This window comes from Moschus berezovskii, chromosome 14 (assembly GCF_049115385.1).
Source record: "Moschus berezovskii isolate FMDL1 chromosome 14, NW_MosBer_1.0, whole genome shotgun sequence".
Taxonomy (NCBI): Eukaryota; Metazoa; Chordata; class Mammalia; order Artiodactyla; family Moschidae; genus Moschus; species Moschus berezovskii.
The window spans coordinates 48,004,347-48,028,620 of NC_142473.1; the positions used below are offsets into that span (position 1 = coordinate 48,004,347).

General features: G+C 43.8%; 1 protein-coding gene across 6 annotated transcripts in view; it reads left to right on the top strand.

The window, feature by feature from the left end:
* Positions 1 to 24,274, top strand: part of SCUBE2 (signal peptide, CUB domain and EGF like domain containing 2) — a 68,780-nt gene that overhangs the window by 24,330 nt on the left and 20,176 nt on the right. For 3 of the 6 annotated variants that reach the window (XM_055423405.2, XM_055423407.2, XM_088843089.1), the window contains 9 exons: positions 4,181 to 4,297; positions 5,224 to 5,346; positions 8,145 to 8,261; positions 9,723 to 9,845; positions 10,261 to 10,377; positions 10,618 to 10,704; positions 13,164 to 13,268; positions 15,575 to 15,730; positions 16,167 to 16,373. In XM_055423405.2, the coding sequence (XP_055279380.1) occupies positions 4,181 to 4,297; positions 5,224 to 5,346; positions 8,145 to 8,261; positions 9,723 to 9,845; positions 10,261 to 10,377; positions 10,618 to 10,704; positions 13,164 to 13,268; positions 15,575 to 15,730; positions 16,167 to 16,373 (1,152 nt within the window). The remainder of the gene's footprint in view (positions 1 to 4,180; positions 4,298 to 5,223; positions 5,347 to 8,144; positions 8,262 to 9,722; positions 9,846 to 10,260; positions 10,378 to 10,617; positions 10,705 to 13,163; positions 13,269 to 15,574; positions 15,731 to 16,166; positions 16,374 to 24,274) is intronic. The other 3 variants (XM_055423406.2, XM_055423408.2, XM_055423409.2) reach the window with 3 other exon arrangements.

Below are 24,274 nucleotides of genomic sequence, written 5' to 3' on the forward strand. Positions count from 1 at the left end.
AGCTGGAGACATCGGACAGCAGACGTTCAGTCTTGGTTGTGGGGGCAGGAATCAAGCAGCTCCTTTGATGTTATTATTCTGGAGAAAGCTTGGCTTGACCTAAATTAAACTGATCTTTTGATAGCTTCTGGATGTAACGGTCAGGTAAGATATTAAGCAGCCATTGGTTACCAGGCAGGTGACATTTCTGAGCTCTTTTCTGCTCTGCCCTATTAAAATTATTATTTTTAATTGCCTTAGAACAGTATGTATGAATAATATAAGAACCTTAAAAAGTTAATTAGTACTTAATAGTACTTATAATGAAATAGATCATTTCTTTGTCTCATAACTTGCCATTTGCCAGCGGCCACAATTTTTAATTCTCCTGGTTGTTTTTTCTTCTCCTGACTTACCCTCCCCCATATTTCTGAAAAGGGAAGTGTATATAGTTACTTCTTGATGTCAGGTTTTTTTTCCCCCTGCACCACATGGCTCATGGGATCTTAGTTCCTTGACCAGTGATCGAACTTGCATCCTAGGCAATAAGAGCATGAAGTCTTAAGCACTAGACCACCAGGGAATTCCCTTGATGCGTCAGTTTTAAATATTAGTTTTTAACTTCCTACCACAGAGGATTAAGTTGTTAAGCTCCTTTTTGACCCCCTCCCCCAATACACACACAGACTCCCCCTATACCCTTAATATGTTGTTATTCAGTCACTAAATCATGTCCGACTCTTTGCAACCCCGTGACCTGCAGCACACCAGGCTTCCCTGTTCTTCACTATCTCCTGGAGTTTGCTCAAACTCATGTCCATTGAGTCCGTGATGCCATCCAACCATCTCATCCTCTGTCACACTCTTCTCCTCTTGCCCTCAATCTTTCATCATTCTATCGTAATTTATCAACATATGTGTTTACATATTATGAATATGTAAATATGATTCACCCCTGAGTCTTGTAATATGCTGTAATTATATTTTCTTTGTTTTCTTAGTTTTCTTAGTGGTTGTGGTGGTTTAGTCACTAAGTTGTGTCCGACTCTGTGCAACCCCATGGACTATAGCCTGCCAGGTTCCTCTGTCCACGGGATTCTCCAGGCAAGAATACTGGTATGGGTTGCCATTTCCTTCCTCAGGGGATCTTCCCAACCCAGGAATCGAACCTGGGTCTCCTGCAATGCAGGCAGATTCTTTACCAACTGAGCTGTGAGGGAAGCTAGTTTTCTTAGTCCCTTGTACCATTTTTTTTTTTTTCTCAAATTTCTGGCAGAGGTCTAAAACCCTTTACAATGTGTTCAAATACAGCAGATAACTTGCCAATTCCATTTTTTACAAAAAAGTCCCTTCTGCGGCTTCCACCCTGCTGCAGTGGGGCCTCACTCCTGGGCCAGTTGTGTATCTGTCATCTTGGCCTTTCCTGGAGCACCCACTTGGAAATTCCCTTCCCCATGTGCCTGCTTTGCTGGATCCCGTGGCTTCTCTTTGCAAGGATAGATAGAGATTATTTTTTAAAACTCTGCACACCCGAAAATGCCTTTATAGTTTACCTTCCCCCTTTCTTAAGAATTTGGCTTAGTAGAGAGTTCAAAGTTGGGAAGAATATTCCGTCAGAGTTTTGAGTAATGCTCTGTTGTTTTGAACATTCAGTGTTCTTTCCAGAAGTCTAATTCTTGATTCTTTGTGTGAAACCTATAAGAGCTTCTCTCTGGGTGTTTTCAGGGTCTTAACATTGTCCCTGGTGATCTGAAATTTTACGACAGTGTCCCCCACTGAAGGATTTGTCTCACCTGTTATACTGAGCACTCAGTAGGCCTTTTCAGGAAAGACATTAGCATCCCCAGTTTCCAAGAAATTTTCTTTTATTTTTCTTTCAATAATTTTCTTTACTTTTCTCAGTCTTTCTGAAACTCCTATTAGTTGACTATTGTAACTCCTGATTTGATCCTCAAATTTACTTCTTTTTTCTCTTCTTGATATTTACTTCCTAGGAGATCCTTCATTTTTTCCCCCTAAACTTTCTATAGAGTTCTTTTTAAATTTCAGCCTTCATATTTTAATTTTTCAAGAACTTTGGTCTTTTGTTGTTGGAACTCGTTCTTATTTCATGGATGGTCTTCTTACCTCCCTGAGGAAATTAATGATAAGATTTTCTAACTTCTCTGTTGTTCCCCTGTATTGGCTTTGTTTTCCCCATATTCCTTTTCCCTTGTTTGTTTGACTTGGTGTATTATTTCATACTAGAGGCTTTCCTGAAATGTCTGGTGATCCTCAGCTGACTTTTCATATTTAAAAGTGGAATATTGAAAAGCCACGTGGATAATCTGTCAGCTGGTGGGCTTTATGCTTGGTGGACTAGGCAGTGGCTTAGTCATTTCATCTGGAGATCTTCAAATGCCAATATCTGCAAGTCTTTTACTCGTCAGTTTAACTGGAGAGGAATCCTTCAGTCTCCTGCTGGGGTTATTTAGGCTTGGCTGCCAGCATGCCAGGAAATAGGAAGACAGAGGGTGCAAGTGAGAGATTGCTCTTTTCACAGTATAGACTTTCACCTGACAGCATCTCCCCTTCCTTCCTCTGTTATTTCTGGTGCCCATGAGTCCAGGGTTTCTCTGGTCTGACTTTTTCAGAGACTATATTAATCTGTTTTAGCCTGAGCAGGGATGAGCTATGGGCTATGGAAATAAGATGGGCATCTGGGGGCTTATTTGTTATATGGACTCTGAAATCAGTCTTCATATTTTAACTCCATCCTCACCTCTGCCTCTTGAGTAACTTCAGTGCTTCCGATTCCTAAGCCCCTCTGGGTTTCTGTGGCTCACACGGGCTGACCATTGTTGGCATCTCTCTGCAGACTGCGGGGTTTAACTGCTAGTTACCATTCCTCCATTGACATGCCACTTCCAGAAGATTTGACATCTTTCATCTATTGTTTTCTATTTTATTTGTCCTTAAGGATTTCTACTTAAAGTTTTATTTACTCTCATTTTAGTGAGGTTTGGAGAGGAAACAGAGTTAAACGTACTTGTTCTGTCTGTCATATTTAGTCAGAACTGAGGGTTTGGGGGCAGGAGGAGAAGGGGACAACAGAGGATGAGATGGCTGGATGGCATCACCGACTCGATGGACATGAGTTTGAGTGAACTCCGGGAGTTGGTGATGGACAGGGAGGCCTGGCGTGCTGTGATTCATGGGGTCGCAAAGAGTCGGACAGGACTGAGCAACTGAACTGAACTGAACTGAAGCTTGTCTCCCAAGACTTCACAAAGAGGTAGTTTTAGGGGTAAAGTCAGTTTCTGGTAGCTAAAAGCTAACAGTTGAATGAATGTTGAATAGCATTTGTGTATTACTGGAATTAATGCAGAGCTAAAAGTTCCTCATCTCTACAGATATGATTTAATAACTGCAGCTGAGTTTCCACATGGCCATAACAGGTCTTTCTCCTTTCAAGGAAAGGTAAACTTCTAATCTGAGTTGCTGGGCATTTGCCGAGGAAGTCATTGGTCTGCAGGAAGGGAAGGGCTGGGATGGGTGATATTTCCCCTGTCTCACTTTGCCCGTAACACACAGTGAACAGAGAAGGTTCAGGTTAAAGGAAAGAACATCCCCCTTGGCTCTGTTCCGTATTCACATCTAGCCTGCTAGAAGAGGTTGTCATACTCAAACCTCTTTAGTGTCTTCACTAAAGAACATTTAGTTCTTTAGTGTCTTCACACCTGCCAGGAGCTTTTTGTGTTTTCGCATCTGCCAGCAGAGAGGAAAGCAGGTTGGCAAGGGCTCTGTCTCCCGTCATCCTGTCAGGTCTCCTTGGGAGATGCCTCTTATTTATTTGGCTGCTCTGGATCTTAGTTGTGGCATGTGAGGTCTTTTAGTTGCAGCACGTATGATCTTTAGTTGCAGCATGTGGGATCTAGTTCCCCAACCAGGGATTGAACCTGGGTCCCCTGCGTTGGGCGTGCAGAGTCTTAGCCACTGGACCGCTAGGGAAGTCCCGATGTCACTTATGTAGATAGGCGATGGGGAGGAGCTGCACTTGCTCTTCCTCTAACTCACCTGTGGGTGGCAGAGACTTGGGGTATGGCACTCCCTGATGTTCATGAATTTTTGTCAAGTATTACCACTGCACGGATGTCCCTTTCCACAGCTGTGTCAGCACTTCTCTACGAAGCTAACAGCCTCTTTCTTACCTCCTTGGCAGAAACGTGTGCTGTCAACAACGGAGGCTGTGACCGCACCTGCAAGGACACTTCGACAGGGGTTCATTGCAGTTGTCCCGTCGGCTTTACACTCCAGATGGATGGAAAGACCTGTAAAGGTAGCCTGGGCCTCTCCATGCAGCTCATCTGGGGGAGTAAAGGCAGTTCTCCCCCTCCACGCCTCCTGAGCGACTCCAGATTTGCTTATGATTCATATTGATCAAAAGGAAGCGTTTCTTCCCTAGGCTAGTAGAAGGTTATAATTGAGGAAGCTTAATTAGAACTGACTTAATTACAGTAACTGTAGAGAAGGTCAGCTTCTACAGGCACGATCCATTTCAGGCAGTGGCCTTATTAGAAAAAAGCAGTTGTTCATGGAAACATTCATTTCCAGGAGATAATATCATCCTATCATAAATAACAGCCAAGATTATTATCCAGAGAACTTAATGAATGTACCATTAACATGTAGTAATGAATACAGACCCCAATGACTTAGTATTTCATGGGCAAGAGTATAAAGGGGTCATTCTTTACTGTGATAAAAAAAAAGTAGATAAACAGTTATCAGATGAAACTGAGAAAACATAAGATTAATCAAGTATCAGAAATCATTTAAAAGCATTGAGGCTATTTAATCATTATGTAATTTGCCAAAACAAATGTTCTGTTTCCTTATAGTTTAAATCATTAAACTGGAATGGGAAGTATAGAAAAGGAAGGCATCTCATCTTGAGAGACCAGTGCAGGCATGAGAAAGTAATAGGGCATCCCCATTTTCCCTTAGTTTGTTTCCTTAATGCCGGTTAAGCGAAGGGCAGCATAAATCCAAATTCTCCAGGGTATGAGGCACTTGTCTTTCAAAATGAGTTAAGCCAGGCAAGAGAAGTTGTGTAAGACGGAAAACATCAGTAAACATCCTTAAATGCTTTTATGGGTCTCTTTCTGTTTCAGAGAATAATGAAGCACACACAATAGCCCTTCAGGGATTTGTGGTAACAAGGCAAGTACCGCTGTCTGATTTGCCGATGCTTGCCTGTTACAGATATTGATGAGTGCCAGACGCGCAATGGAGGGTGTCATCATTTCTGCAGAAACACCGTGGGCAGTTTTGACTGCAGCTGCAAAAAGGGATTTAAATTATTAACAGATGAGAAGTCTTGCCAAGGTATGTGCTGAAATGTAGCTGTGCCCTGCAGTGCCCACTGGTTGGATTGGAGAAGACGAAACCTCACTCGGGCCGAGACTGGCTCGCTGGGCTTCTCCACGGAGTCGTTAATCCAGCCTCCAGCCTGTGCTTCACTTTTTTCATCTGTTAGGTAAAATAAAACATGAGGTAGCTCACAGGTGTATTTTGGAAATTCAGTTGTTGATGATTAGAGAACACCTCAAAGAACCTGTGTGGTGTGATTATAGCCCAGAGCTTGCTGCTAGAAATGGATCACAGAACGCAAGCAGGGTTGTGTTAGGGTTGAGATTATGAATACTTTCCCTTTTCTAAAACTTCCTTGAGTGTTGTGGATTTCCTAACAAAATTTGGTGCAAAAAGATGTTGATTTGATTAACATACCATTTCTCAGCAAAAAGTTGGGGTCAACTAATTGGTCCCTTTCTTATGTCCCTTTCTTATAGGCCTTGTTTGAATGACCAGCCTTTGGTGTTTGGGGCAAGGGTAGGGGATGAGGGAGGGAGGGGATTGAGTGGAGGAGAGGCTGGGCAGTCCTTGGGCAGGATGTCAAACTCCTTCTCGGACACATTCTTCCCACATAAGGGATGTTTTAAAGGAACTTCTCTGGGTAGCTGTTACTGATACTAATAATTGTTTTGGACAGCGATAAGCTGTTTTGGGTTGAGAGGGCATCATTTATATTTCCAGATGAGCATCTTTTATGCCCTATTGTCATGGAGAAAGAAACCCACAGGAAAGATGTGCTGGCATTTATTCCTGTTTCATTTCTGAGAATAAGAACAGCCTAACTTATTTTGTTAGAAGTCCCAGAATTAAAGCAAAATCAGAAAAAAAAATCCAATTTCACTTCAGATAATAAAGATGGAACATTACTTTTAAAAAATCTTATGGTCTTAAAATCTTAAGGTTCTCTCTTGGTTTTTTTCTTCTTGATGCATAATGTGTCAGACTCTTCACATATAGCCCCCTTTAAAGTCAGCGAGTTCATTTTAGATAACTACCGTGTGATTTTCTTCTGTTTGACTTGGAAAGAAAATTTACTGTTCCACATGATGTTTCATAATGTATGCTGCTGCTGCTGCTGCTAAGTCGCTTCAGTCGTCGTCGTGTCCGACTCTGTGTGACCCCATAGATAGCAACCCACCAGGCTCCCGCATCCCTGGGATTTTGCAGGCAAGAGTACTGGAGTGGGTTGCCATTGCCTTCTCTGTCATAATGTATAGAGCAAGAAATACTATTTAAGCTGTGTAAACACATTAAAAAGGAATTAGAAAAGTGATCTCATTATTTTTGGCAAAGCAAGAGCCCTTTGTGAGCAGCCAAAGTTAGCTACTGAACAAGCCCACATTCTCAGTAACTGGCTGATGTTAATAGCAGAATTCATAGAATGACATCAATTGCTACAGAGCAAATAGACTTTTTCTCATTTTTCACTGATCAGTCTTGGTAGAGCAAATATTTGCACAGAACAAACTGAAGAAATTTCCAGGACTTCTGGGAAAAGTTATGGATGAAGAGGTTTTGTAAGTTTTGCCCTTTTTTATTTCATGTTTTTCATTCCTTCAATTCCTTCCAAATGTTTGTTTTTTATTAACGAAGTTTCTCATGGCACAGTTGGTGTTGAAAAAGGGATCTAGCCATGGTCTAGTTGGCTTGCACTGAGTCCTGCCCTGGTCCTGGTCTATCCATCTGGGGATACAAGTCTTCACTGTTAAAATCTTCCTAAGAGTTAAGGAAGTGAAACACTGAAATTCCAGTGTACGGGAAAGATGTGAGAACAGACCAGGGAAGAAGAGATGATTAGATCAACGAATGCATCCTCCTGAGGCTGGTTTCCATGACCTCAACTGAAGCCATGGAGGCTTCCATGCTGAACCAGGAAGGGAGGGGTCTCCTGGGACTGAAACAGGAGGGAGGAACAAAACCAAAGGATTGGCCAAAAGGATCTAGTTTGGTGCTTAAGCACCACATTTCAGGGTCTGCAATAGAAAATTACTGAGGATGTTAATGTTAATGCTTTTTTTTTTTAGTGCAGGGGGCATTAAAGCTCAGGATCAACTGGCCTCCTGGGGCCAGAAGACAAATTCTGGCTAGACCCAAAAGAGATATCTCCAGCTCAAGTGTTTTCTCTTTTTAATTGAATATAGCTTATACCATTACTATGGCTCTTTTACCAATTAGTAATAGAATAGTAATAATGCACAGGCAGCACCTTAATAGTTTACAAACCATTTTTAGGTATGTTAGGGCTTCCCTGATAGCTCAGATGGTAAAGAATCTGCCTGCAGTGAGGGGGACCAGGGTTCGATCCCTGGGTGGGGAAGATCCCCTGGAGGAGGGTATGGCAACCCACTCCAGTATTCTTGCCTGGAGAATTCCATGGACAGAGGAGCCCAGTGGGCTACAGGCCATGCGATCATAAACAGCTGGACACGACTGAGCGACTTTCACTTCTCTTTCACTTTCAGGTATGTTATTTCACTTGACTTCATTTCAGTATATTAAATTGCTCAGCCCTGCAAATAAGCATGGGTGAGAGAGACCCACTGAGCTGCTTAGTTTACAATAGCACTTGGAAATAAGGATCCTGGCTGTGAATATACTTATTGTGGGTTGCTCAACACTTTCTTTAATACAAGTGAGCAGGGAGAGCTGATAGATAATTCTTTGCGCTGTTGTTTTTATCGGTCAGCAACTAGTGTTCTTATAAGCGTGTTTTTCTCTCCGCTTGTCCCTCAGAGTCGGTTTCAGCTCCCCTCTCCCTTTGACAATTACAGATGTGGATGAATGCTCTCTGGATAGGACCTGTGACCACAGCTGCATCAACCACCCGGGCACCTTCACATGTGCTTGTAACGAAGGGTACACCCTCTATGGCTTTACCCACTGTGGAGGTGAGCAGAGTTCCTCTAGAGTCAGATGAGGCTGGGCCTTACTCGTAAGGTTTCCTGAGATCAGGGCCAATTTTTCTACCCTGGGAGCTGGACGGGACATACCGGTCACTTAACAGTAGTAGGGAGTCCCTCAACTCAAGCGAAGCACCTGCTATGGGAGATCTCATAGTGATGCCTTTAATTCATCAAGTGTGAAATGGAGCAGAGAGAAGAGCTGAGCTCTTTCAGCGGTGAATGCTTTATGGACTTTATTGATGCTGTTGTACTCAGAGAATGGAAAGTCTCTCAGGAGCTGATGCACTGTCTGCTGGAACTTCCCAACAGATAGTAAAGTCACAGTCCTCAGAGAGGCTTGGCAGCGCACCAACTGATTCCACAGTCTTACTGTGCATAGGAGCTGGCTGTGGGGTTGGTTTGAGCTCTTTGAGCTGATCTTCGTGCAGGTCTCTCAGCTGGAAGTGGGACCATGGACCCTATCTCTCTGCTCTGAACCCTTGAAGCAACATCTTCTGATGTCTCATGACCTTCCAGCCAAGTAGACTATAGCCCAAGTCAGATTTAGTGTCACTCTGTGCCCTCTAATCATCAGATGCAGTTAGCAATCTTTGAGAATGCAGATTCTGATTATTATTCTAAATGGCTAGACTTCCAAGGTGATTTTGGGGATCTGAGGATATGGGAACCACTGGTCTAAGTATTTCCTACCCGATCCTTGTGTCCTATGTCCTTAGGAAGAATGGATAGTAGTGATTTGTCATAAATAGTGTTGTTTCTCTTCTCCTTTTCAACAAATACCTGTCATGGCTGAAAACATTCCCCTCCAGTCCATCAAGAAAGTTCAAGGAAATGTTTCCTGAATGTTAATACGTATCTGCATTTTAGTTGGAGTCACCTTCCAACTTCGACTCATCCTCAGGTTGATGGGGATTGGTGCACATCATTTTTCTTTTTTAATGCCAAAATTCTGACAGTATAACTGCTTTATTTTTTAAAAATTTACTATTTATTTAGCTGCACCAGGTCTTCGTTGTAGCACACAGACTCTCTAGTTGTGGCACATGGACAGTTTTCTTATCTGTACCCTAACTTTATGAACTATCAAGTGGAGAATCCTCATTCTCTCTATCTCCCTTGGGATGTAACTCAGGAAGACAGTGGAGTTTTAACTTGGGAGCCTGTGCTGTAGCTGAGTTGGAGCCTGAGAGTAGAGTATGACCCTTTCTCAATGCGCTCGTTGGGGCAACTGTTTGGTCAAGAATGGAACTTGAGATCATCCTGGTGAGGCTCCTGCCAGGAAATCCACTGAATGGGGAGTGGGTTAGCTGGTGCCAAGTGCAATCAGCATGCTCCCTTAGTGAGTTTCAGTCACGTGACTCCTCTCCTGCTTCTTCCTTGATGGAGGGATACTGTCAGCCGGGTCAGTGACAGACGGCTGTGACACGAGAATGTTTTACTTCCCAGACACCAACGAGTGCAGCGTCAACAACGGAGGCTGTCAGCAGGTCTGTGTGAACACTGTGGGCAGCTACGAATGCCAGTGCCACTCTGGGTACAAGCTCCACTGGAATAAAAAGGACTGTGTGGGTAAGAGTCCCCGCAGCTCAGGCTCAGTGCAGCCCAGCAGTTCTCTCCACGCCCCACTGGACCCGGCGTGTGCCGACCAGGCCTCTTCTGAACTCTCCTGCCCTCAGCTGCAGCAGCCCATCTTTAAATAGTTCAAAAACAGGAGATACTCTGCAGGCCCTTTGGTGTTTCCTTCTGTGCTTCAGCGTAGGTTGGAACTCACTTCTGTTGGTTGCTTTTCCATGTGAAAAGAATAGCAAACCAGAAGCTCCTTTACCCTGGGGGGTGGTGGGGAATAAGCGGGTGTCTGTGTTTTGGGCTGGGCATCAGCGCTGCCTTCTTTGCTCGGGTCTTTGGTGTGTGGGAGTCAGCTGGCCTGGTCTCATCAGGAAGTGTCCTTCTCCTTCTGTAAGTGTCTGCATTTTGTCCTGTCTAGAAGTGAAGGGGGGCCTGCCCACTAGCCTGTCACCCCACGTGTCCCTGCAGTGCGGTAAGAGTGGTGGAGGAGACAGGTGCTTCCTCAGATGTCACTCTGGCATTCACCTCTCTCCAGGTGAGTGGGTCCCAGGCCCGGGGCCAGGCCTTCCTGGCTCGAGGTGTTAGAAGCCCTCACAGGTCTTCCAAGTATTTGACCAGCTGCTCCCTGACCCCTGGAGTCCTGTGCTCTGAGACCCTGTGTTCTGGGGGTTTTTCTAGTGGTTCACGTGGAGTGGGAGGAGGAAGGGACTTGAGCTTCCGGCAGGAGAGACTGTAATCTCGCCCATATGCTGATAATCCACCTTCTGTCTGTCAGGACAGCAAGAGGCCTATTCTGTCACCTGCGGCTCTTCCTCTCCTCTCAGGAACAAACAGCAAAAATCAAATGACTCCGCTTTCGGGGGTAATTACCAAATCTGCGTGTTGTCTCTGGGGCTCACTGTGTTCAATGGGCTCATTTGTGGGGGTGCTGTTCTTGGGCGTTGGCTTTGTTTTCTTTTCTCCTAATCTCTCTGATGCTGCGAACATGTTACAGGATGTTCTTGCCTGCAGCCTTGGTGCCTGTGATCTGACTCACCACATAGCAGACACTTACTAAGTGTCCACTCTGTCGGGAGGCTCTGTGCAGCCCTGGTGGGTCATCATATTGGGCAGAGGACCATGTAACTCCGCGGCCAGGAGACTCAGGTCTCCCCAGCTCCCTGTACCATAGAGCACCTCAGAGGCCCAGCAGGAAACATGTACTTAGGGTGCATGGCATTGATGGAGACATGAGCGTGACAGGGGAGCAAGGATCCTGTCAAGAGAAAGAAGCCCAAACCCTTTTCGGTTTATCAAAAGACAAAGAGTAACCTTTAAAGCTTTTCAGTGGCCTTGTTCTTCCAGATTTAGATGGGTTTGTGATCATGTCATGAGAATATCTAAATAAGGAAATGGTTCTAGATGTCCATACTATGTGTTTAAGCAAAGATAGAGGCTCAAAGCATGATAATAATAGCTTGTGTGAATTGATGGAGCAGTTAAAACATGTATGAGCCGATTTATTATAATCCACACTATAGCCCTCTGGGGCTATTTTATTGTTATTTTTATTAACCAGATGAAGAAACTGAGGTTCAGAGAGGTGAAGTAACATATCCAAAGTGAGTCAGATGGGACATTAGCGGAGTCAGGATTTTGGCCAGGCAAGCTGGATACAGAGTCTTGAGCACCGTCCTTCACTGCTCCTCTTGTCTGATGTTTGCACCGAGTCAGAGGGGACACTATGGTTTGTTTCACTTAGAGATTAAGGCCACCCTGACACCACCCTTATGGCAAAAAGTGAAGAGGAACTCAAAAGCCTCTTGATGAAAGTGAAAGAGGAGAGTGAAAAGGTTGGCTTGAAGCTCAACATTCAGAAAACAAAGATCATGGCATCTGGTCCCATCACTTCATGGGAAATAGATGGGGAAACAGTGGAAACAGTGTCAGACTTTATATTTTTGAGCTCCAAAATCACTGCAGATGCCGATTGCAGCCATGAAATTAAAAGACGCTTACTCCTTGGAAGGAAAGTTATGACTAACCTAGATAGCATATTAAAAAGCAGAGACATTACTTTGCCAACCAAGGTCCGTCTAGTCAAGGCTATGGTTTTTCCCTTGGTCATGTATGGATGTGAGAGTTGGACTGTGAAGAAAGCTGATTGCCGAAGAATTGATGCTTTTGAACTGTGGTGTTGGAGAAGACTCTTGAGAGTCCCTTGGACTGCAAGGAGATCCAACCAGTCCATTCTAAAGGAGATCAATCCTGGGTGTTCATTGGAAGGACTGATGCTAAAGCTGAAACTCCAATACTTTGGCCACCTCATTTGAAGAGTTGACTCCCTGGAAAAGACTCTGATGCTGGGAGGGATTGGGGGCCGGAGGAGACGGGGATGACAGAGAATGAGATGGTTGGATGGCATCACCGACTCTGTGGACATGAGTTTGAGTGACCTCCGGGAGTTGGTGATGGACAGGGAGGCCTGGCATGCTGTGATTCATGGGGTCGCAAAGAGTCGGACATGACTGAGCGACTGAACTGAACTGAATTGAAGGGTTGGGTAAATCGTTAATGGTTATTCAGTTCTTACTATGTACCAGACAGTAGCCTAAACATTTTTTTTTGTTTTGTTTTGCATTACCTCATTTAATTCTCATAACAACTTTAGTAGTGTAGGAACTGTCTGTTTTATGGATGAGGACACTGAGGCTTAGGGAGACTGAGAAACCTGCTTAAGTTCTCATCACAAATCGAAGGGCTGGACTGTGAATCGTGGTCATTGGCTCCAGAGTCTAACACAAGGTTAAGACTGACTGTGGAGGGAGAGCAGAGTGTTCTGTGTGAGGCCCTCAAAGTAGGACCCTCGCTCCCTCACAGACCCTGAGAGTCCTGGCCGTGTTTAGTGATGCTGTCCTTGTCTGGAATGGTGGCTCCCTCAGCCCTGTCCTCCCAGGACAGGCTTCCTGAGGAGAACCTGCCTGTCCATTTTCCTCCATTGTCTTGTCCAAATGTGAACTGGGGGATTCTGGCCTTCCTTCTTGGAAAGGCACAGAAATCACCTCATTTTTCATCTTACTGCTGAGGCTGTTTTTGGCCCTTCCTTTGTTATGTTTGAGCGCTGGATTCATCTTAGATGAAGAGACAAGTGTAACTCTTAGGAGGCTCCTGGTGCTGTGTGTCCCAGGGTCATGGGTGCCCCCGGATCCCAGTCTTCTTTGGTCTCAGTGTAAGAGAGGAGCTCAGGGTATGCTTCCAGCAATGGACAACTTGCCGTTACCCACTGGGGTTGTCATTCCTTTGCCTCCAAAGGTAACCTCTCTCACTTGTTTCTTTCTGAAGATGTCGCCACCGTCAGGACAAGTGTAACCTTTAAGCTAAATGAAGGCAAATGTAGTTTGAAAAAGGCTGAGCTGTTTCCTGAGGGTCTGCGACCAGTCTTCCCAGGTATGGAATCAGATGGCTGGTGCAGGGAGTGTGTCTGCATGCCGGGGAAGGGATCTGTAGTCAGCAGAGCCCTTCAGATGGGATCCTATGGTTCAGACTCTCCATGGACTCTCTTCTCAAGAGGAAGAAGATCCCTGCCTGGCAGCTCTATGCACCCCTGGGGTTACACATTAGGACTTCCTTTGCAGGGTACAGAGGGTGAACCTCTGGGGAAATCTGTGAGCTAATAGCAATCAGTATGGGCTTAAGATGCATTAGTAACTTGAGATCATATTGGGATAAAATTTCTAGATGTTAGAGTTTGCTTAAAATATAATCCAAAGAAATGAAAAAAGGTTTGGCTCAGAAAGAATCATCTTTGGTGAACAAAAATATCATATCCAGCTTTTCTGCTGGATCTTGTCTTTGGAGGCAGTGATGCCTTTGGCTTCAGCAGAACAAATACTTTCCAAGTAGACCTGACTTTATGAAAAGAGCAGAATCCAACATTCCTCTTTCTCCCCTAGCTCACATTTCCAGTATTAGTTCATAGAATAATTTTAGAGAATAAAAGAAAAATCAGAATTCATGTATTAGGGAGGGTTCTTTCCCTAGTCTATCCTCAAATAAATCATACAAACAAATAAAAGCATAGTCACTGTAGTCATATCTGGCTGCCTATTTTAAGTAACTAACCAAGATTAATTTGGGCACCTCCATCTGATGGAATTGGAGAAGGAAATGGCAACCCACTCCAATATCCTTGCCTGGGAAATCCCACAGACAGAGGAGGCTGGGCACTACAGCCCATGAGGTAGCAAAGAGTTGGACACAACTTATCAACTAAACAGCAACATTTGATTGAATATTACACAGCTATTAATTATGGGTTTTCTTGATGGAATATTATACAGCTATTAATTATGGGTTTTCAAAGAATGTTTAATGACATTAGAAAATGTTGTAATAAAGATGAAAAAAAGAGTCACATTTTGTTTATCTAGTACAACCTAAACTGTGCCAAAAAAATAAGTAGAGAAAAACAAAGAAAACTCACCATGTCCTTATTAGTGGGTTAAATCTAGGTGGAAGGATGATGCGTGATTTTAATTTTTTTGCTGAATTTTCCAAATTCCCCAATAGTGAGCATTTATACTTTTAATCAAAGGGTGAAAACATTATTTAAAGATTGATTTGGTCTTTAGTTCATTTAATGGTATTTTACTAATGTTAATTTCTTAGTTTTGAAAAAGATACATGTAAATATAAGATGTTAACATTGAAGAACACTGGATGAAGAGTATGTGAGAACCCTGAGTACCCTCTCAGAAACCTTCCTATACATCTTAGCTTACTTCAAAATAAAAAACTTCAAAAATATATATGGGAAAATAGGAAGTGAAAGAGGTTCAAAATGAACATCTGTTCAGTTTGAGATTTGAAGTGAGCCTTTTGAGAGGAAAGATGGATCTTTGGGGAAAAATTAATTTGCCTTCTCCTTCCTTTGACCCTGATGACCTGCTGATTTGAACATCCTTATAATGTTAAGAGAAGAACATGATACAGATAATTCATCAGTTCAGTTGAGATTAGTTCTCGTGTGGATAGTGTGTGGATCTGCTCTTTGGTTCTGGTTAACAATCATTAGTCAAAAGATTCACTGGAAGTCATGGAATGAGGCGTGAGGGTCAGAAACGAGAATGTCCAAAGCCCCACCTTACATAACACCTTCACTCCCATCCTGTGTGCCTTCTTGACTATTTGGATCTGTTGATTCTTTGTGCCATTTATTGCTCCTGGTTATTTCAAAATGAGTCGTCACTGTTGATGTGCTTTCTAGCTTTTCCTTTGAGTTGGAATTACTCCAAGGTCAGTTTGCCTGAAAGTAGGAGTTAATTTCCTTTCTACTCCCATGCTCGTTCCTTACGTGAAGACTCAGCCCCTGCTTGAGGCATCATAGTTCAACTTTAAAGACATGAACCCTGAGAACATGAATGCACCTTAGCAAACCACCAGTCAGGAAGGCAAGACAACCTTTGGTTCCCGTCTTCCACATGTGTGGCTGGTCATTCAGAAACATCCAGCATCTGTTCATGAAAATCAGTTTCGAGAACTAAATGGTAAAGTTACATAGGAGGCAATACTGGCTCTTCAAGATTATAATGTCATCGTGCTCCAGGCCGAGGGCTTGCAGTGTCTTGGCATCTGGAGTTAATCATCTGGTCCCCTGAGAGCTGTTCTAATGAAATGTTTACAGAGTTTGAGCGAATGTTCAGCCGAGTACTTTGCCAGGATTTGGCGTCCGATAATTTTGTTTCTCCATACAGAGAAGCACAGCTCAGTAAAAGAGAGCTTCCACTACGCAAACCTTACATGCAGCTCTGGCAAGCAAGTCCCAGGAGGCCCTGGCCGACCGAGCGCCCCTAAGGAAATGTTTATCACTGTTGAGTTTGAGCTTGAAACTAACCAAAAGGAGGTGACAGGTTGGTTTGAAAATAGTTTCTGGTGCCAGGCTTCTTACAGCTTTCTCCTGTTGCTTTGCTTTTCACTCTTCATCATTCTTGTGGGGGGAAATCGTACATTCACTTAAGTATCTCCTGTTTTTTTGTTTGTTTACCTCCAAACTACACTGAATTGGTTTGGAACCTGATGATTTTATCCCTAAACTACACTGAATTGGTTTGGAACCTGATGATTTTATCTGCCTCATCAAAACTCAAAGCTACCATTTTGGCCAACAAATTTCTGCTTGAATCAAATGCTGCCCAGCCTGTTAGGTGCCCAGCTCCGCGTCTCTCCCCACACAGTCTGCAGGGGGCTGTGAGTGTTGGTAGGCCCTGCAGTCGGTCTAGACATAGTCCAGCAGACACGTACAACAGCCTGAACTCCCCTCCACTGCACTCTCTCTGGTTTCTGCAGCGTCTTGTGATCTCAGTTGCATCGTAAAGCGAACAGAGAAGCGGCTCCGGAAGGCCATCCGCACGCTCCGGAAGGCTGCCCACAGGGAGCAGCTGCACCTCCAGCTCTCAGGCATGAACCTCGAAGTGGCTAAAAAGTCTCCCCGAACATCTGAACGCCAGATAGAGTCCTGTGCAATGGGCCAGGACCATGGAGGAAACCAGTGTGGTGAGTGGCGTGCTAGCCGGGACATTTTTACTAACAGAACTCTCTTGAGCTCCGAAAACACTAAGGGTAGCCATAAGCAAGTCTGGCCCATCCTTTCTCCCCAGGATCCTTGAAGAGAACACCTGGGATCCCCACCCTCATTTGAAATCTATACTTGGTATTGCCCTTGCCTACTGGATCAGGAGCCCCTGAGCATGAGGAGTAGTGCCTGGCACTTAGTAAATGTCGGTTGAGTTGAGGGATGGGATGGAAGAGGCAGGGCTGATGAAAAGAGAGAGGGTTGTCCTTTCGGGATCTGATGGACTGTGGTCTTCAAAATGCTGTGGTCCCCCAGCTGGGGCAGGACTGAAAATATAAGGCATCGCTGAGCCTTCTCAACACTCCACTCTCAACATTCCCCTATCATCTCCTTATGGTTTGACCCATGGTGGCAGTTAACAAACTCTTGTCCATAATTTTGTGGAGAGGAGAGGCTAGGGATCCTCAGCTGCCTTATGAGATCCCTGAGCTATGGCCCAAGCTTCTGATGAAGTTCCAGTCAAGAGGAATCTGGGCAGGAGGTTCCAAGGTGGTCAGTCTTGAGATGTGTTTGTTGTGAGAGATTGTTCTGGGAAATTATAGCAGACTCTACTGAAGAAGTCTTAGATGGGGGAAAAGTAGGGTCTCACTTTATAGTAATAATGGTGATGATTTGAGGCTTCCCCTGTGACAGGCATAACGCTAAGCATTTTATCTACATTACCTCATTCAATCCTTATAGTCATCTGACCAGGCAGTATTATTATCTGCATTTTACGGAAGAGCAAACTGGAGTTTGGAGGGGTCAGTATTATTGCTTAAGATCACATGGATGCACCTACTCCAAACCCTGTGGTCTGGTCCCAAAGAAAGGTGAATTTCAATAAGCAGAGCCCTCCAGAGTAAAGTGATGTCCTTTCTAAAGTGTCATTAGAGGAACAAGGCCTGAGAAATGAAGCTTGAGCTAAGGAGTAATAAATCAGTGTTTCAAAAGAAGCAAAGCTAAGCCCAGAGGCACTTGTTCAGAAAAGTTGTCAGCAATAGCTCCACAGCCCTATTCTGTTGCTTTGCCAAAACATACTGGAAATCATGTGTAAAATCAAGTGGTAACTGTCTACCAGGGGCTGTTCTCAAATAATCATAACTCTCATTCCAGCTGACTCTCTTGAAAAAAAAAAAAAAAAGATAAAAACAACCCAGCTGGTTGATTTGTTCTCATTTAAAATTCGAAGAGTTCCAGTTTTCATACCAAAACAGTGATGAGAATTGGCTGTTGCTGCCCTAGTTTCCAGGGTGAGCTGCAGAAACTGTGAGGGACAGGCAGGTCTGTCCTGCTTCTGGCTTCTCAGAGCTGTACTGCACCCCCTCGTCCCCCAGGTGCTGTCCTGGAGGTAGAGGCCCTGCATGCTCGCCAGGGAGCCTTTATGGCCAGTTAAGAGTTCAGGAAAAGCTAATGTCAAGGGCCTTGTGGAACAACTCCCAGTGAGAATATTATTACTACTACTGTGGGTATGCTTCTGGGGAATAAAGACGTCACAGTGAGGATCAGGAGTTACTTAACAGAGGCCTCATGACTGTGACCACTTGTGGAAGACACACAGTACAAAGTTAGTGTGGCTGTTGTGTGTGTGAATGTGTTCCTGAGATGCTTGTCATGCCGAGTTAGGTTGGATTTACTTCTCAGAGAGGCCATGTGTCTTGTCTCAAGAGCTCCCTCTAGCACTGGATGAATTTTGTAGCCCGCAAGGGACCATTTCGGGTTCACCCTGTCTGACAGCAGCGTTGACGATTTTACGATGTCAAGGAACACAGCACAAGGAACTACCAGTGAAGCTTTCCTCCTGCTGGAGGGAGGAAGTGGTTATAAAGAAGGGTCAGTTGAGTTAGTTGGAAAGGCTTTTTACCCAGCAGACTCCTGGCAACGGCAAACCATGGTGTGTGTGTGTGTCTGTCTTATATTCCTGGTTGATTAATGTAATTGTGTCCGACTGTTTCCAACCCCATGGACTGTAACCCACCAGGCTCCTCTGTCCATGGGATTCTCCAGGCAAGAATACTGGAGAGGGTAACCATTCCCTTCTCCAGGGGATCTTCCCGATCCAGGGATCAAACCCACAGACCCACATCTGCATTGCAGGCAGATTCTTTACCATCTTAGCCACCAGAGAAGTCCTGCATTAATGGTGTTAGAACCTCATAAAGACCAGGCTTACTGGTATATTCTGAACTCTGATAGCACATGCAGTGAAGACAAACTGAGGATAATTCTTTTGGGGAATTATTACATTTTTCTGGGACTTCTTTGGTAGCTCAGATGGTAAAGAATCTGCCTGCAGTGCAGGAGACCTGGGTTTAATCCCTGGGTCAGGAAGATCCCCTAGAGAAGGGAATGGCTACCCACTGCAGTATTCTTGCCTAGAGAATTCCATGGACAGAGGAGCCTGGTGAGCTACTGTCCATTTATGTTTCTAGAAAGGAGCCCAAAGAGTGTTTTGAGTCACCTAGAAGGAGAGATGGGACCATTATGTTTTTCCTTTAAAATATTTTTTACTTAGTTTTTAATTACCTATAGGTGGTACATGTTTCAAATGATATAGAAATGTATACAGGATGGAAATTTTCCAATCAGCTTCTAACCCCACTCCCCAGAAATAATCACTGTCAATAGTTTGCTGTGGATTTTTCTGCATCTGTTCTTATGCAGATATAAAAATGAAATTTTATTTATTCATTCAATGAATATTTATTGGGCACCAAATATGTGCCAGGCACTATTCTAGGTGCTGGAATCCAGTAATGAGACAAAAGAGTACAAATCTCAGCCCTCGCCGAGTTTAGAGTTCTAGAAGAGGGAGACAGAACACAAACCAATAAAGAGGAAAGTATATCCTGTAGCAAATGGCAGTGAGGGAGTGAAGAACAGGTAAGCAAGGAAGTGGAATAGAAAATGCCAAGGTGGGACTTCCCTGGTGATCCACTGGTTAAGACTCCATGCTTGCAATGCAGGGGGCGCAGGTTTGATCCCTGGTCATGCCACGCAGCACAGCCATAAAATAAAAATAAATAAAAATGCCAGGGAAAGGAGAGGGGTGAGGAGGAAGGTACTCTGCCAAAGTGTAGACTATGCTCAGGGGCTGTGATCATTGAAAAGGGAAATTTGGGAAGAGATGTGAAGGATGGGAGGAACTAGCAGTGAGGACATCTAGGGAAAGAGTCCCAGGTAAAGGAAACAGCAAGTACTAAAACCCCGAGGTACTGAGGAGAAGGCCAGGGTGATGAGAGCTGAGAAAAGGAGGGTGGAGGAAGAAAGTCAGAGCAGAAGCAGAGGGCCAGATCATGTAGGGAGTGGAAATTGTGGTGAGGACTCTGAATCTGAGTGAGAGAAAAGCCTGAGAAGGGATTTTAGCAAAGCGATAACAAAGTTCTGACTTATGTTTGAAAAGATAACTTTGGCTGTTGTATTAAAAATAGGCTGAAGGTTTGTGTGTGATAAAACAGTAAAAAATATATCAATGCAATTTTAATGTACTACATATTGTTTTTAACTACAGAGTAGATCATGGCCACCTTTCCATGCTAACAGAGGAGCTACCATACTTCTTTTAAAGCTTCCTGGTCTATGTTTGTTTTAAGACACCAGTATTTATTAGCCATACTGCTGAGGGTGACATTTAATCAAGCTATTCCTAATTTTTCTATTACCAACAATGCTGCAATAAATATTCTTTTTGTGCACAGGCCAATATTTCTGGAAGATAGACTTGTAGATGTTTAATTGCAGGTTGAAGGACATACATGTTTAAAACTGAATAGATACTGCTAACTCAAGCCCCAAAAACATACTAATATATACTCCCTCCAACATTGTGATTGAGTGCTTATTGCCCCACATCATTGGTAACATGGGTTATATTTTATTGATCTTTTTAATTTTTGCGAATCTGATAAAAATGATGATCATTTGAACTTGTTTTTCTTTGATTATTAGTAAAACTGAACATGCTGTCATATATCTGTGGCCATTTTGATTTTCTCTTCTGAGAATATCCATTTTCTTTAGCTATTTTTCCATTGAAGTTTTTGTTTTTCCAACATAATTTTTAAAAAATAAAATTTAAGGTCCCAAGTTTTATCAAAGAACCTAGTCACTTCTGACCAAACATTTTCTTTCTTATAATAATTTTATATAGTAAAGTCTCATTATTTTGGCATTTGAGGACTTTGAGGACAGCCCGCTCTGCAAGTGATCTTTGTACCATCTGTGATCAATTTTAGCAAGATGGCAAAAAAAAAGCAATTATATTCTCCAAGGAACAAATTCCTCAAGCTCGTAGTAATTCATAAAGTCCTTTGTATGTAAAGAAAAATTAATAATGACTTGGATTTCTCTTTTTCTTTCATAGCTATTTATCCTTTCATAAAGGATACATTATTTAAGGAATATATTTGCTAAAGTGTAAATTTTTGTATTTGATTATTTTGAAACTTGCTGAAATTTTAAAAAGACAACCCAGAGAACTGGCAAACTGGGAAGTATTCCAGTGCCTGGGTTCTTGAGAAACTAGAAAAGTTTAATTCAAATTTTAATAGTAGTAGCTTTCTTCTTGGAGAAGGCAATGGCAAGCCACTCCAGTACTCTTGCCTAGAAAATCCCATGGATGGAGGAGCCTGGTAGGCTGCAGTCCGTGGGGTCGCTAAGGGTCGGACACGACTGAGTGACTTCACTTTCACTTTTCACTTTCCAGTTTCACACATTGGAGAAGGAAATGGCAACCCACTCCAGTGTTCTTGCCTAGAGAATCCCAGGGACAGGGGAGCCTGGTGGGCTTCCGTCTATGGGGTCACACAGAGTCAGACACGACTGAAGTGACTTAGCAACAGCAGCTTTCTTCTGCAGCAGTTGGGAAAAATTAATTCAAATAGAATTTATTGAGACCCCACTCTGTGCCACAATAAGAACTTGGGATGAAGCAGGAAGAATATAATGATGAAAACCATGCTTTTATGAAGGTCGCATTCTAATGGAGAGAGATGGATAATCAAAAAGTAAAGGAAAAGATAGTTTCAGAAATTATAAGTGTTATTGAACATAATAGAACAGAAAGTGTCAGAGGGGAGGAGAGATTTCTACTCTTTACAGGGTATTCAAGGAAGGCTGTCAGAGCGGGTTGCATTTGAGCTGAGACCTAAGTGAGAAGGAGGAACTGAGCATGCAAACCCAATGGAAGCAGGGGGTGCTTGAACAGAGGAGACAGCAGCACATGCAAAGGGCCTGAGGCAGGGAGAAGCCGGGTATTTTCTTCTTAATTTTTTCAAAACTAAGAAATTATTTGGAATTGAGCAGGTGGAAAATTTCTGTTTTAAATCAAGGAAAATGTAAGTGGTATATTAGCAATATAGACCAATATTAAACTAATATTTATCACCTAGACTTGCTAGGAAATTCATTTAATTTAAAAAGTTTAAAAACATAATTTAGTAAAATGTTGACATCTATTGAACACTTAATGCGTTCAGCTCTTTGTTAAGCACCTTACCTGTGTGCGTGTTTAGTCACTTTAATCATGTCTGACTTTTTGCGACCCTGTGGACTATAACCTATTAGGCTTCTCTGTCCATGGGATTCTCCAGGCAAGAATACTGTAGTGGGTTGCCATGCCCTCCTCCAGGGGATCTTCCTGACCCAGGGATTGAACCCGAGTCTCTCATGTCTCCTACATTGGCAGGTGGATTCTTTACCACTAGTGCCACATGGGAAGCCCTAAGCACCTTACATGACTCTTCTAATTTAGTCCTTGTCACAAGTCTATTCTGCATCATACCATTTTCGTAGATAAGGAAACAAAGGCATGAGAAGGTAAGCCGTTTTCTCAATGTTGTGCAGCAAGCAAGTGGCAGAGCCAGGATTCAAATTCAGGTCTGACTCAAGAGCCCATGTTCCTAACTCTCAATCTGAATACTCTCACCTCTCCTGGGTACTGCCTATGCCCTGTGATTATCCCACTCATACCCAACTCATATGGAGAGTCCTCTGTGGGCCAGCTTTGTGGTGGGTGCTGAGGAGGACTGAATAAGTAAGATAGCATACCTCAAGTCATAACCCTCCCAGGGAAGAGTCAGAGAAGCCTTCTCCAAAGAGGGAAAGCCTCGGTGAGCTTTAAAGGGAGCACAGATGATGCATAAATGGGTAGAGGAACAGCCTTGGGGAGTGAGGACCAGCAAGATGTGCACAGCGGATCTTTGGCATTTCAGTATTACTAACCCTGGCATGGAAGGTGAGATGTGGTGGGCAGCAAGGCTAGTGGGGAAAACATGGCCAAGTCATGTGAGACCTTGAATATGTTTATCTGTAGGTGACAGGTATCATTAGAGGCTTTAATCAGCGAGCATAAGGCCATGTTTATATTCTAGAAAGAGCTCTCCAACTGAATTGAGGGTCAGGACTGGAGGCAGAAAAACCTATTTGGGAGCTCCTGAATGCTTTGCATAAAAGATATGGAGAACTTGAAGGCACTAGATGGAATAGAAAAGCAGCAGTGGATTAGAGAAATATTTAGGAGGAGACGTGAACAGCATTTGGTGATAAATTGGATTGGGGACTGAGACGAGGAAAGGGTTGGGGTAAGCTCAGAGGTTTCTGACTTGGCCTCTGATCCTGCATTTTCTTCCCATACGTCCCACATCTTACCCAGCCCTGTTTCATATGCAGGAGGCACCAACAAAAAGCCTGTGGGTTGGTTGAATGGTAAGATGAATGTGATCACTGGTGAAGAAATAATCAAAAGATTTATAGGAAAAGCAGAAAAAAAAATGGGCTCTTGAGAGGGCATGAGAAAGAATGAAAACTCATATACAGAAAAGGAGACTGAAGGCTGAGTTTGAGTTGAAGACACTGAAAAGTGCAGGTTGGCAAGTCGAGGAGGTTTTTGAGGCAGGGAGTGAAGCAGTCAGAGAAGTTCTTTAGGAAGGTGAATCTGTTGGTAATAACAGGGCTGGGGCCAGGAGGAACGGCCGGCAAGGGAATGCGCTGGAATTATTGCAGTAATCTAGATGCGAGATGGTGAGGAGCAAAGGACGCTAGTGCCATAGGGATAAAAAATTGGGGACAGACAAAAGGGACCCAGGTATAGGATGATGCAGCAGGGAGAAGAGAAGTCCGGGGTAATGTGATTTGGAGCCTTGGTGACTGGGAGTATAGAGATGCTGTTTATAAAGAGGGTAAAGCCAGAGGGGTAGGAAGGCTTGGACAGGGGAAGGGAAGAGAAGCATTCCCCATGGGAAGGTAGAATTTGAGTTGCAACAAGACTCCCAGGCAGAAATGTCCACAGGCAGGTGGGAGTCTAGGAAAATGACGTCACCTTTCCACGCGTAGACTAACCCCCTACCCTGCGTCTGTCCACACTTGCTCTGACTTGCCTCCTGTTAAAAGGGATGAGCAGCCCGCGCTCCTTCCTAAGGCCCACTCTTCCCCTGGGCCTTCAGGGCCCATTCCCTCTCACCATCTCAAGAACAATGCTCCTGCTCTTGTCCCCACTGACCCTGCCTCTCAGAATTCTCCTTCTTTACTGGATCATTTCCAGCAGCACACAAACCTACTCCTGTCTTAAAACCCACACAAATCCTCCTTTGACTTCTTTTGCTTCTCTCCAGATCCTGCCTCCTTTCTTTGACCCCCTTGTCAAGCAAAACTCCTTGAAAGACTAGTCTAAATTCCCTGTCTTTGCTTCCTCATCAACCATTTTCTCCTCCACCCTAACCAACCTGGTTTTCATTCCTAACGTCTCCAGGGGAACTGCTTTTCCCAAGGTTTCTAACAACTTCCATGTTATCAAATCCAGGTTGCCAGCTGTCACTCAGACTGCTGGCCCCTCCCTCCTCCCGGA